General features: G+C 44.4%; 1 protein-coding gene across 7 annotated transcripts in view; it reads left to right on the top strand.

Moving 5' to 3' along the window:
• The window catches only part of TENM2 (teneurin transmembrane protein 2), a 1,009,203-nt gene that overhangs the window by 926,633 nt on the left and 67,752 nt on the right, over positions 1–14,818 (top strand). For all 7 annotated transcript variants that reach the window (XM_060094960.1, XM_060094959.1, XM_060094962.1 and 4 more), the window contains 2 exons: positions 6,950–7,093; positions 7,542–7,791. In XM_060094960.1, the coding sequence (XP_059950943.1) occupies positions 6,950–7,093; positions 7,542–7,791 (394 nt within the window). The remainder of the gene's footprint in view (positions 1–6,949; positions 7,094–7,541; positions 7,792–14,818) is intronic.

Genomic DNA, 14,818 nt, shown 5'->3' with positions numbered 1-14,818 from the left:
GACCAGTGTCCTGAAGTTGGCTCTCCCACCTCAGGGGCACAGCACTGACTCCTGGCTCCTCAATTTGGGATGATTCATTGTCTATTCATGTATTCCACAGATGCAGGGTACATCAAGTTGATTGTGGAGCTTTAATCCGCTGCTTCTGAGGCTGCTGGGAGAGGTTTCCCTTTCTCTTCTTTGTTCTCACAGCTCCCGGGTCTCAGCTTTGGATTTGGCCCCGCCTCTCCATGTAGGTCGCCGGAGGGCATCTGTTCTTCGCTCAGACAGGACAGGGTTAAAGGAGCAGCCTCTTCGGGGACTCTGGCTCACTCAGGCGCGGGGGGGAAGGAGGGGCACGGAGTGCGGGGCAAGCCTGCAGCGGCAGAGGCCGGCGTGACGTTGCACTAGCCCGAGGCGCGCCGTGCGCTCTCCCGGGGAAGCCGTCCCTGGATCCCGGGACCCCGGCAGTGACGGGCTGCACAGGCTCCCGGGAGGGGAGGTGTGAATAGTGACCTGTGCTCGCACACAGGCTTCTTGGTGGCCGCAGCAGCAGCCCCAGCGTCCCACGCCCATCTCTGGGGTCCGCGCTTTCAGCCGTGGCTCGCGCCCGTCTCTGGAGCTCCTTTAAGCAGCGCTCTTAATCCCCTCTCCTCGCGCACCAGGAAACAAAGTGGGAAGAAAAAGTCTCTTGCCTCTTTGGCAGGTCCAGACTTTTTCCCGGACTCCCTCCTGGCTAGCTGTGGTGCCTTAACCCCTTCAGGCTGTGTTCACGCCACCAGCCCCAGTCCTCTCCCTGCGCTCCAACTGAAGCCTGAGCCTCAGCTCCCAGCGCCGCCCGCCCCGGCGGGCGAGCAGACAGTCCTCTCAGGCTGGTCAGTGCCGGTTGGCACCGATCCTCTGTGTGGGAATGTCTCTGCTTTGCCCTACCCAGGTACGTGGGGAGTTTCTTGCCTTTTGGGAGGTCTGAGGTCTTCTGCCAGCGTTCAGTAGGTGTTCTGTAGGAGTTGTTCCACGTGTAGCTATATTTCTGGTGTATCTGTGGGGAGGAAGGTGATCTCCGCGTCTTACTCTTCCGCCATCTTCCCCAGGAGTCCTAGTATAAGTTATTAAATAATGTGTCCTTATTCATTCATAATTTTGTTTATTTGGGTCCTCTCTGTTTTTTCCCTAGGTAGTCTAATTAAGGGTTTGTCAATTTTGTTTATCTTTTTAAAGAACCAACTCTTTGTTTGGTTAACCTTTTCTATTGTTTCTCTCTTTTCTATTTTATTCATTTATGCTGCAATATTTATTATTTCCTTTATTCTGCTAACTTCGGGCTCAGTTTGTTCTTCTTTTTCTAGTTCCTTAAGGCACAAAATTAGATTGTTTATTTGGGATCTTCCTTAATGTAGGTGCTTATTGCTATGAACTTCCCTCTTAGAACTGGCTTTTAATGCATCCCAGAAGTTCTGGTATTTGTGTTTCCATTTTAATTTGTCTCTTTCTATTTCCCCTTTGGTTTCTTCCTTAATCTATTGGTTATTCAGGAGAGTGTTTTTTAATTCCCATATATTTTTGAATTTTCCAGTTTTCCTCTTGTTATTGAGTTCTAGTTTCATGACATTGTGGTCAGAGAAGATATTTGGTATGATTTTAATCTTCCTAAATTTGCTAAGACTTGTTTTGTGGCCTAACATATGGTCTGTCCTAGAAAATGTTCCACGTACCCTTCTGCCATTGTTGGATAGAATGTTCTATGTATGTTTGTTAGGTCCATTTGGTCTATAATGTTGTTGAAATCCTCTGTTTCCTTTATGACTTTCTGTCTGGATGATCTGTCCATTTTTGAGAGTGGGATATTCAAGTCCCCAACTTTATCCTATTATGGTTTATTTCTTCTTTTAGCTCTGCTAGTTTGTGCTTTAAATATTTACATGCTCCACTGTTGGGTGCATAAATATCTATAATTGTTATATCTTCTTGATGTATCTACCACTTTACCATTATATAATGGCCTTCTTTGTCTCTTTTTAACACTTTTAGTTTGAAGTCTATTTTGTCTGATATAAATATAGCTACCCCTGCTTTTTGGAGGGGATGGGATTACCATTTGCTTGAAAGTTTGCAATGCCTTTTTCCATCCCTTCATTCTCAATCCATATGGGTCCTTATGGCTATAGTGAGTCTCTTATTGGCATCATAACATTGGCTCTTGTTGGTTTTATTCGTTCAGCCATTTCATGTCTTTTGATTGGAGAATTTAATCTGTTTATGTTTAAACTAATCAATAATAGGGACTTAGTGTTGTCATTTTATTCTTTGTTTTCTGGCCCTTTTGTTATCCATTGTTCCTTCTTTCTCTTTTTGCTGTCTTTCATATTAGTTACTTTGACTTTCTCTCATGTTCCTTAGTGTAATTACTATAGATTTTTACCTGTACTTACTATGAATCCAGATGAGATCCACCTTGTGCAACTGGTTGATTTCTCTTCAGTTATTTTAATCTATGGTTTCTCCTTCCATTTCAACCTCTTTTTTTAGGTTTTATGATTTATTTGTTGAAGAAACTTTATTGTTTGCCTGTAGCATTTACCATAGTCTGGTTTGTTTTCTGATTGCACACCTGTGGCTGTTTAACATAGGCCTCTGTCCTATATCTCCTATAAATTGATAGTTGGACCTTGAGGCTTTCTAGGTTCAAGTTTGATATTTTATCTATACCAACTTTTTTGAGGTATAACTGACATATAATGTATACAACATAATAATTTGATATTTGTATATATTGCAAAATGATGACTACAGTAGATCTAGTTAACATCTGTCACCATACATAGTTACAAAACTTTTTTCTGGTGATGAGAACTTTTAAGATCTACTCTCTTAGTAACTTTCAGATGTACAGTACGGCATTACTAATTATAGTTACCATGTTGTATATCACATCCCCATGACTCATTTATTTTTTAACTGAAAGTTTGTATCTTTTGACTTTCTTCACCTGTTTGGTCCACCCAGCCCCTGCCTCTGGCAACCACAAATCTTTTCCCTGTACATGAGCTTGGCTTTTTGTTTTTTGTTTTGTTTTTATTATTTTTTATTCCGCTTATGATCATCTTTGTTTCATAAACACTTTAAAAACATTACTTAGATTTCACCAAAAATTTTTTAATTAATTAATTAATTAATTAATTTTTGGCTGCATTGGGTCTTCGTTGGTGCATGCGGGCTTTCTCTAGTTGTGGTGAGCGGGGGCTACTCTTCATTGCAGTGCACAGGCTTCTCACTGTGGCAGCTTCTTTGTTGTGGAGCACAGGCTCTAGGCGCGCGGGCTTCAGTAGCTGTGGTTCACAGGCTCTAGAGCGCAGGCTCAGTAGTTGTGGTGCATGGGCTTAGTTGCTCTGTGGCATGTGGGATCTTTCTGGACCAGGGCTCAAACCCATGTCTCCTGAATTGGCAGGTGGATTCTTAACCACTGTGCCATGAGGGAAGTCCCCAAAATTTACTATTTATCACAATAAAACATTGAGGCATTTAGAGCAAATGATATTCCTATTTACACAGATTTTTAGATCCACATATAAGTGAGATTATACAGTATTTGTCTTTATCTGACTTATTTCACTTAACATAATGCCCTCAATGTCTATTCATATTGTCACAAATGGCAAGATTTCATTCTTTTTTATGGCTGAATAATATTTCATTGATTGTCTATCACATCATTTTTATCCATTCATCTGTCGATGGACACCTTGGTTGTTTCTATATCTTAGCTATTGTAAGTAATGCTGCAACGAATATAGGGGTGCATATATCTTTTCACTGTTGATGTTTTTGTTTCCTCCAGATAGATACCAAGAAGTGGAATTGCTGGGTCCTATGGTAGTTTTATTTTTAAGTTTTTGAGAAATGTCCATACTGTTTTCCATAATGGCTGCACCAGTTTACATTCCCACCAACAGTGCACAAGCATTCCTCTTCTCCACATCCTCTTTTTGATGATAGCCATTCTGACAGGCGTAAGGTGATATTTCATCATAGGTTTGATTTGCATTTCCCTGAAGATTAGTGATGCTGAGCATCTTTTCACATACCATTGGCCTTGTGTATGTCTTCTTTGGATAGATGTCTATTCAGTTCCTTTGCCCATTTTTTAATTGCATTCTTTGGTTTTTGGCTGTCAAGTGGTGTGAGTTCTTTATATACTTTGGACGTTAGCCCCTTATCAGATATATGATTTGCAAATATTTTCTCTCATTCAGTAGGTTTCCTTATCATTTTATGGATGGTTTCCTTTGCTGTGCAGAAGCTTTTTAGTTTGATGTAGTCTCACCTGTTCCTTTTTGCTTTAGTTTCCTTTGCTTTGGGTGTCAAATTCAAAAAATCATTGCAATGACTGATGTTAAGGAGCTTATTGCCTATGTTTTCTTCTAGGAGTTCTATGGTTTTAGGTCTTACATTCAAGCTTTTAATCCATTTGAGTTCATTTTTGTGAGTGGCATAGACTGGTACAATTTCTTTTTCTTTTTTTTTTTTTTTCACATGTGGCTCTCCAGCTTTCCCAACCCGTTTATTGAAGAGAGTGAGTGTCCTTTGCCCATTGTATATTCTTGGCTCCTTTGTCATAAATTAATAGACTATGTATGCTTGGGTTTATTTCTGGACTCTCTAATCTATTCCATTGATCTTTGTGTCTGTTTTCATGCCAACACCATACTGTTTTGGTTACTATAGCCATGTAATATAGTTTGAAATCTGAGTGTGTGATGCCTCTAGCTTTGTTCTTCTTCTCAAGATACCTTTGACAGTTCAGGGTTTTGTGGTTCCATACAGATTTTAGGAGTGATTTTTCTATTTCTGTGAAAAAATAGCATTGGAATTTTGATAGGGATGACATTGAATCTGTACTTTGCTTTGGGTAGTATGGACATTTTAACAATATTAATTATTCTAATCCATGAGCATGGAGTATCTTTCTATTCATTTGTGTCTTCTCCAGTTTCTTTCATCACTTTCTTGTCATTTTCAGTGTACAGGTCTTTCACCTCCTTGGTTAAATTTATTCCTAAGTATTTTATTCTTTGATTTTTTTTTTTTTAACAAGACAGCTTGATAGATGGTTCTGTCTTCTTCTGTCTGGAGGTGACTAATGTCAGCTTGTCTATTCTTTTGTGATTTCAGCAGCATTGATGCTCATTGCCTAGATTCATTAGGTCATTAGGGATTGCAAAATGATATTTTAATTCTGTCATTGCTTCTTTATTATTTACTAGCTAGAATACTTTTATATAGAGATACTTTCTCATTAACTACTTGGTTATTTGAGGTACAGTTCAAATAAGAAAGATAGGATAAATGCTTGATTCTTTCCCTTTATTTACCAGTTTTCAACATAATAAGTTGGCTCTCTCACGTCCTCTACTGGTGGCAAATCAGTGTTTTTAAATACCATTGTGAACTCACAGGATGAAATACCTCTAATATATCCATTGAAGTTATTATCTTTCCTCATAGTCAAATTGTCTCATCTTTGGTCAGTGGAAGCTTCTTCAAGCTGATTCCCAAATTCTTTTGACGTGGCCCTAGTAGATTTTATTTCCTTCCTTGCTATCTGGTGTGATAAAATCGCCTGGTCTTCTATTGTTCATTTCTTGTTCCAGCCGTTTCTTCAAGGAGCCCTGATTCCTGTTAATGAGAAATAATATTTCAAGGCCACAAACCAGGCACTAGCACTTCTCTTTGCTACTGTGTTGGTCATTGTTCCTTGAAATTTTCAGAGGACAAGCCAGCATATACATGGGCTTTTTTAAAAGATAAAATGTATCTTTCCTTCATTTCAACACTCCCATATCTCAGGATTTAAAAGAAGCTGTGGAGGGCTTCCCTGGTGGCACAGTGGTTGAGAGTCTGCCTGCCGATGCAGGGGACATGAGTTCGTGCCCCGGTCCGGGAAGATCCCACATGCCACGGAGCGGCTAGGCCCATGAGCCATGGCCACTGAGCCTGCGCATCCGGAGCCTGTGCTACGCAATGGGAGAGGCCACAACAGTGAGAGGCCCATGTACCGCAAAAAAAAAAAAGAAGCTGTGGAGAATCCCCAAAGGTGACACACGTAGTTAAGCATTTAATGTAGAAGGAACAGCCATAATAACAATGCCTCATGTTTCTAAAACGGCGTTCCAATTAAAAATGTATGGCATGTCGGCATTTTGTCTCCTCTATCCTCACGACATCTCTCTGAGAAACTGAGGCTTCACTTGCTCTGTTTTACACACAGGGGAGATGGAGCCACGAGGAAGTGTGAGCTGGAACAGAATTGGGGCTAAAATTCTTCTTCTCCCACCCCTCTCTCCTATTTGTCCATGTGGCAAATGCAGGATTTTTATAGTTTTTGGATTCTGTTCCCCACTGAATTGCCACATAATTGGCAGGCTGTGTCCCCATGCCTGCCTCACTTGGAACTCTCTGGAATCCTCAGTGAATGTACAAAGTGCCTCAGCTAACACAAGCTGTTGCCTCCAGAATCTCCTTATAAATGAGCCACAAAGCTTCCATAGGTCTTTCTCCTAGTGAGTGAAAATAAATAACGCACAATATAGCGAATGCAGGCCCTGAACAGCAGGCTGAGGGAAACGGTCTCCTGTCCGTCTCTAAAGGAGCGTTGTATTCAGTTTCTAAATGATTCATCTCTTCCCTCCCCATCACTGGGGTCATTTTTGAAAACCAACTGTTCACTGGAAAGTTCTTTCCATCCCCACAGACTACTACTATGTAAAGTTTCAAGGTTGAGTTCAGCTTGAAATTTGAATTTAATATTGTATGGAATCACAAGGAGAAAAGCAATCAGCCTGCCTCGAGTGAGTTTTTTGAGCTGAATCTGTATTACCGTGAGCACAAGTTTCTCATTCCTGCTGGAGGGCTCTGGAGTAATCAAGGAAACTCTCTCATCTCCCACTCTGCCCCACCCCCTTTTATCTTTCAGTGTCTGTCGGGTTTGAATACGAGACCTGCCCCAGTCTCATCCTGTGGGAGAAAAGGACAGCCCTCCTTCAGGGATTTGAGCTGGACCCTTCCAACCTTGGGGGCTGGTCCCTGGACAAACATCACATCCTCAACGTTAAAAGTGGTATGTGAGCACATTTCCTTTTCCCAAATACGGCCTAGTCTTGCCTCTGGAACCTTCTCTCCAGCCTTGACATTTAAGTGGTAGCCCCCTCCCCTTCCCATAGCTCTTTTTCATCAAATGACCAAAATACTCATAGGTTTTACCACCTTCTCCTTTTAAATGTCAAGGAACGTTGAGCTGTTTTTTCCAGCCCATCCACCTTAGTGTACCTCACAGTTCTTCTTCAGTGATCTCTACAAATGTTACCTTACCCTGTACCATGGCCTTGGGGTTTCCCTATCCTATGACAGCTCTCTCAGCATCATGAGGAAGTTGGGGGGCTCCCCAAAGTTGTCGTTTCCTACTGAGTCTCTTCCCTCTGTCACGTCCCCTCATCCTCTGTAAGCCGATAGACGTGTCCTCCCCAGAGGGCTGCAGTAACTGCCCCCGTTTACTGCCCCCGCCCCAGGAATCCTACACAAGGGCACTGGGGAGAACCAGTTCCTGACCCAGCAGCCCGCCATCATCACCAGCATCATGGGCAATGGCCGCCGTCGGAGCATCTCCTGTCCCAGCTGCAACGGCCTTGCTGAAGGCAACAAGCTGCTAGCCCCAGTAGCTCTGGCTGTTGGAGTCGATGGGAGCCTCTTCGTTGGTGACTTCAATTACATCCGGCGCATCTTTCCCTCCCGAAACGTGACCAGCATCTTGGAGTTACGGTAAGTGACTGCACAGAAAACCTTCTTTTGCCCTATTGCTCCCACTGCTACAAAATTTCCCTGGGTAAATGGTGGCCGCATGTGGGGTTCTTCAGAGAATACAGATTCTTTGTGATGGGCTGAGGTTTAAAACCTAGGCCTGGAATCAGATAAGGACTAGGGGAAATGCTTTGTGTATCTATAAAACACTGCATGTGTATTTAGTACAGTTGTCGGCACCTGCCTTACAGCAAAGGAGAAAGCCTTCAGTCAAGGTGCTGGGGGTGGGACCTGGGTAGCCGTATTGTATAAAACCTTCACATGTGAATCTGATACATACTAAATAGTGAAAGGATTACTACTTTAAGCTGATGGTCCATTTCACGGGTTTCTAAAGTGGCACTTCTTAAAAATACAGATTCCTGGAGCCCACCCCCGGAGGCACTGGTTCAGTAAGTCTAGAGAAGGGCCAAGGCATCTTTTCTCTTTGACAGGCTCTGTAAAAGATTCTGATGCACATCAAAGTTTAAGAACCTCTAACATTCATTTATTAATTCAGGCATTTATATTGAGCACCTCTATGTGCTAGCTCTCTATGAATTTTCTGGATATCTGTGCACATTTACTAGGATCTGACTTAGAAGTACTGCATAGGCCTTGCTAGGTAACTTCTGGCCAACCCTAGGAGATTCCTCCTGGCCATTGCTAGCTACTGAGTCTGAAGTCCAGGTCTCTGTGCTGGACAAAAGCTCTTTGAAACTCTCTTTTCAGGAAAGTTGATTCTAGGCCCTCAAACCTAGAGAGGGATCTGTAAGTAGAGGGAGAAATGCAGTCTATAAATAAGGGAAATAATTCATTCAACAAGGCAAATATATACTATGTGCAGAACTGTCTGGTGAAGGGGAAAAAAAAAACCAAAACAAACAGAGGAACAAGAAAAGCCTCAGTTGTGTTTGTGGCCTGATAGGGAACTTCAAACTAAATCATGTGGACAAATTAAAATATTTTCAGGAAGCACCAAATGCCATAAGGAAACTCTAAGGGGGTAGGAAGTAGGAGCCATGGTGGTGGGAAGGAGGGAGAAAGAAGCTTCGTAAGGTAAAGTCAGAGAAACCCCTCATACTAGGTGATATTTGAGGTGGGACCTGAATGATGAGATCAGCCACATGAAGACCTGGGGAAGAGTATCCCAGGCAGAGAAAAGTTGTGCAAAAGCCCTAACATCAGCAAACAGCCTGCTTATTTAAGGGACTGATGGAAGTCCAGTATGGACTTCTGAGAGTGTCTCAGAGTGGGGCAGAGAGGTAGATAGGGGACCAGCGCTTCAGGGTCTGAATGACCATGTCGACACGTGTGAATCGTATTCTGCTTTTAAATTTATTTTATTGAAGTATCGTTGATTTACTGTGTCGTGTTAATTTCTGCTGTACAGCAAAGTGATTCAGTTATACATACATATGCATTCTTTTTCATTTTCTTTTCCATTATATAATGCGCAGCCATTGGAATTTGAAGTAGGAAGGGGGGTGGAGCTGACAGGATCTGATTTGCATTTTTTAAAGAGGACTCTGGCTATTGGGTGAAGAATGGACTGTTGGGGTGTAAGACTACAGTTGGGAGCTGTAGCAATTGTCCAGGATTTGGGTGATGGTGAGATGGATTAGGGTGATAGCAGGGGAGATGGGGAGCTTCCAATTGGGATATATTTTCTAAGTAAATCTGATAGGAATTGTGTTTATAGGGTGTAAAAAAAAATGAGGGAAAAAAAGAGAGAGGAGAGGAGAATCCAGGGTGATGCTAGGATTTTGACCTGAGCAGCCAAATGGGCAGTGGTATTTTCTGAGGCAGCTTCAGCTGCCAAGTGAAGGACTTAGAAGAAGTCACAGGGTGCACCTACATTTTGTGTCTCTGAGGCCCCTCCTGTGGGAGAGATCAGTGCTCTGACCACCAGAAAGTGATGCTGAGTGTTCTGAGGAGCTGATACTGTGCCAGGCACTGGGAGGGATAAAAGGAGAGAAGAAAACCCAGCTTCCACCCAAGAAGGTTCCAGCCTCAGTGATCAGTGATCCAGGATGTGTTTACCAGGCATTAGGGTGGGTCAGGCCCATGCTGGGCTCTGAGGGTCCAAAAGGGGATGAATCCCAGGCTCAAAGAGCACCCATTCGAGGGTGAGAGATGGGGACCTGGGCAAGGAAAGGCAATTCAAGCTGAGTGTTCTAGAAGAGCCAACAACCAACCATCATGGAAACACAGAGGGGGAAGCCATGGGGTAGAGTAAGAGGGTGTAATCACCGAAAGGCGAACAGTGAGAGGAGGAAGGACGCGGAGTGGAAGAGGCTGGATAATCCTCAGGCTGTCAAAATGACAACCGGACAAGCCACCCTCCTAGAGCTCCCCAACTAGGTCCCTTTCCTAGTATGTTTACTTCCTTTTTTACCCTAGCAAAGCATCTTCTTTGTAGGCATCCTCTGGGCAGTGGGGAGCCCTGAAAGCAAGCAGGGAAGGGGGTGGAGCTAGCGCTGGGCTTTTCCATGAGGGCTGCATGACTTCATCTGGCATTTGTCACCCTCCACATCTGGCCCTTGCTTCTTTGTCACCTCTCTTCCTGCTCAGAGCCACATCAGCCCTTGCCTGCCCGTCCCCGCCTCCACACCTTGACTCACTCTACTTAAAATAACCTTCTCTACCTCATCTCCCTCATCAGTTCCATCTTTAAGACTGGGCTCTTCCATGAAGCCCAGTCTCCCCAAGCAGAAATAATTCTCTCCCTCCCCTGGGCCACTTAACTCTAATTTTCCACAAAGGTGACACCATTCACTGCCTTGTTTTTTAGCTATTTCTGCAAGTCTATAGGGCCCCAGGATGTGAACTTCTATAGAGCCGACATCTTTGCCCCTTGATGCCCAGAGCAGTGCCTGGCCCACAGGAGGGGGTCAAGACATGTTGCTTGAGTTAAAGGGGACAAAGACCAGCATCCACCGTTTGGTTGGAGTTTGTCCCTGATTCCACGTCTCTGAAGTTGCAGGGGCCACAACATCAGTGGTACAAGCTAAGGGCCCACGTGGTGACATTGAGGACAGCTGCGGAGAAGTGTAACTGTCAATTCCCCTTCACGGCTGTGTGATTTTTTTTTCCCCCTTTTTAACCGCCTTTGGACTTGCTCTTGTTTTATCAGCCAGGTATCCAGGCGATTAGAAGTTGAGCTTTAACAAGAACACTGGTTTGATTCCTCTTTTCTTCCCACTACATACCTGAAAACAAAGGGATGTCAATCCCCTCTCTTCAAAACAGTAACCAGCAAAGGGCGGGGAGGTGGGGACGCGTGGGCGGGCAGGGAGAGACCTGTCGTGCTTCTGTCTTTTCTCCATTGTGAGTTGGCAGCTGAATGATCCAGTTTCGGGAGTCGGTGCCCATCCCTGTCTCACTTACCCAACCCAGAGCTGAGCCTCCGAACCTGAATTTTATTTAAATATTCGCTCTCCTTCTTCCTTGCTTCTTCCTTTGCCTAACAAAACATGCAGGGGCAGAGTTCTATGTGCCTGAAAAACTTCTGATGGTAGCAGGAGCCTTATTCCTAGGTAAACCGGTTATCACCTGCCAGCTCCAATTCCACTGGCATTCAAGACATTTTCAACACCCACCTCCCCAGAAAGCCTGATACCCCACCTCTAGGAGCCCATTTCCCTTCTCATAACTATCACCCTCTTCAGATGGTCCTTGGAAAACCCAGGCCCTGGGGAATAGAGTAAGTTTGTCAGTCACTCACATCTTAGGGTGAACTTCGGTCAGCGGAAAAGCTTTCCTCTCTCCCCCATTTGAGACTATCTCAAGACGTGAACCCCAGTGTGCGGCAGTAAATGATAACGGACGGGACAGTGTCTCTCTGCCTTTTCTTAACTTGGCCCCTTTCCATAAACATGAGACTCTCACACTTTCCTTCATGTTTGAAATTCTAATTTTCTTTTCATTTTCCCATTATAAAATTATATTATGATACGAACTGTGCTTTTTTTCCAACTAAAGCACTTCCCCATGCTGAGACTCTGACGATGGTATTGGGGTAGGTCAGCAGCATCATTGCACCAGGGAGGATGTTTAGGGGAGGGAATGGTCTGGCCCAAATGTGTGAGTGCTAGAGGGGGAAGAGACGCAAGAGAAGTGGGAGCCTAGGAAGGCGGGCGAGGGCAGCAGAAATTGAAAGTAAGCTTCACCAAAGGCCAGCTTTGCCTGAGAGTACAGCTCCAACAGACCCTGCTTAATGCCAACGTAGAACATTAGGGAGGAGAATGAGATTGTAGTCAGAGAGGAATGCTTTCTCTGTGAGGTCAGGGTATAAACATGGAGGTCAGGAAACAAAATATAACACAGCACCTACCCAGAGTAACAATGACAATAGTTCCATAAAATTTTGGACAGTTCTTGGCACTGTGTTCAAAGCTCTTTCACCAAGGAGGTACCCAGGTTTCATGGGACCTGAATCTTACGCAATTTTGGAATTAAACTGACTATTGTTTAGGATAAGAAAAGAAACCAAAACAAATTGCAAATTTTGAAAGTCTGACAACTAGTGCAAACATCACAAAATCCAGACAAATAACCTAAAATTTGTTGTTAATTAACTATTACACTTCCATGATATATGACTTCTCCATTGAGCACTCCACTTTCTGTTATGATGCTAGGTGAGTTGGCACAGTAGGGCAGGAGGATTCCTGAAAGCCGTGAGTACCAGAATGGCTAGCAACCATCTAAAAGATGGTAGAAGAGCCTCCCTGGTGGCGCAGTGGTTGAGAGTCCGCCTGCCGATGCAGGGGACACGGGTTCGTGCCCCGGTCCGGGAAGATCCCACATGCCGCGGAGCGGCTGGGCCCAGTGAGCCATGGCCGCTGAGCCTGCACGTCCGGAGCCTGTGCTCCACAACGGGAGAGGCCACAACAGTGAGAGGCCCGCGTACCGCAAAAAAAAAAAAAAAAAAAAAAAAAAAAAGATGGTTGAAGGACCATGTATGAGCTGCATAAGCACATCTGCCTAAAACTGAACTATATTTATTTCAACTCACTTCTCTTTAGTTAGAACTAAAACATTCAAACAAAAACTGTGGCCGCTCCAACTCCACCCTGTTCTGTGGCACAGAGGGATAGAATTGGAATGGAAAGAGACAAGAGTCTCAACTTACTGCAGCTTTGTGATTCTGAGCAGAACGTGAGGGATTGGAACTCATCCAAGGCAGGGTCTGGCAGCGCTAAGGGAAGCAGCCTATTCCTTCCGCCACTCAAGAACCCATTCTTCCAGCCCTTACTCTCTCCAGGGCTCTCTACTAAGAATCAGCCGTATGGAGATGAGTCATTCATGTCCAGATTTACTTACTCACTTCTGTTCACGATGAAGCTAGGAAGTCAAGCACACACACATAAATCACAAGACAGCCTGCTGAGAGCTCCCTGAGACAAGCGGAGAAGGCTTGGAGATACCCTGAAGGCTTTGCAGGGGAGTCATTGAGACTCCACAGTGTGAAGAGCTAACCCACCTCAATTCTTGAATCTGAGACACCACTTTTTCCTCAAAGGGTTGGTTTCTTTGAAGCCATGGACGCAAAGCCTAGGCCTGTCCCTTGTAAGTAGGGCACCTATGCTCTTCTGTTGGGTTGGCCCAAAAGTTCGTTTGGTTTTAAGAAAAATAAAAGGCCTTTTTCATTTTCACCAAGAACTTTATTGAACAAAGGATTCATTAATTGAACGAACATTTTGGCCAACCCAATACATAGACTGACTCGCTGGTGCCTTATTTGGGTTTGTTGCCTGCTAAGCACCCACTCTGCTAATGGCCCTGGTCTGGAATAGCGGTGACCTCAGCCTTTCTCCAAAGTTCAGATCTACGTGATCATTTGGACTCTGCAGTCTCAGTGACTTAGTCCCCCCTGCCTTCTCCTTCCCCCAACACAGGTATTATATTAATCAACTTAAAGCAGATGTTCTTAGCAAAGAAGTAGGTCAGGTCTGCAGACCCAAATCCCAACCAGTCTTCACAAAATCTTGACTAAAAAAAAGTGGAATTGATATTGCAATAATTAAGAGCCAAACATGACTACCACTGGTGGCAGATAACATTTCACTTTCATTAAGCAATATAAAATAGATGCGAGAATTCCTGGCTACCACCCTGACACACCAGGCTTTGCAGAAAGAATCTTAAATTGCACTATGTCAGTCAGAGCTCAGGAGTTATCAGCATCATTTAATTAACTTTTTTTTAATGCAAAAACTAACATGTTGGAATAAAATATAGAAATGTAATCCCTGTGCAAACCCACCACTAATGATGGCCCCCGGCAGAGACCTGAGCTGCACCCAGGCAGGAATCAGGGCATTAAACCCTCTTTGTTCCTTCCCTGAAGCCTCCTCCCTTAGCTAGAAGGGGAAGAGGGGTCGGGGGTTTCTTCCCCGTTGCCCTAGGAGCCTCAGGAGTGGGGAGCACTTCTCTGTTTAAGGCCCTGGCCTCTCTCCTCTTCTCCTGAATGCCCTTAAGATTCAGCCACTCTCCTGTTGAAACTGACGTGTATTTTTATCCTTAAAAGAAAACAGAAGCAACACTTTGACTCGTTTTCCAAAAAAGAATGTTACCTGGAGTCTTTGGCTCCAATTACGAGAGGATGGTATCGCCTGTGATTTTCACTGATGGGTGTTATCTGTAAGAAAGGATGCAGACTTGGGGGCCCAGGCGTGCGAGGGAGACGGGGAGAGGGGAGGGGGCCAGGAGCAGAGCGAGGAGATGGTTGAGACTCTCAGGGTTCAACAGGGTGTTTGGCAAATGCAGTTGGCTGTGGGCAGGGCCGCTCTCTCTCAGGTGGTACAGACTCTGTGATGCACCAATGGCAAGTAGGTGGTTCAGGCATCACCACACCCAAGGCGGATGTTCCAAAGACATCACAGCACTCTTGACGGCTGAGCTTGAATTTGGCTTCAGGATCCTTCCACTCCCGCCCCCCCAGCAGCCATGACCAATCGACAGGTGTTGGCACTCAAGAGGTAACCTGTGTGCCATCCCTTCA

Source organism: Mesoplodon densirostris, chromosome 3 (genome assembly GCF_025265405.1).
Source record: "Mesoplodon densirostris isolate mMesDen1 chromosome 3, mMesDen1 primary haplotype, whole genome shotgun sequence".
Classification (NCBI taxonomy): domain Eukaryota; kingdom Metazoa; phylum Chordata; class Mammalia; order Artiodactyla; family Ziphiidae; genus Mesoplodon; species Mesoplodon densirostris.
This window is presented reverse-complemented; position numbering and strand designations above follow the sequence as displayed.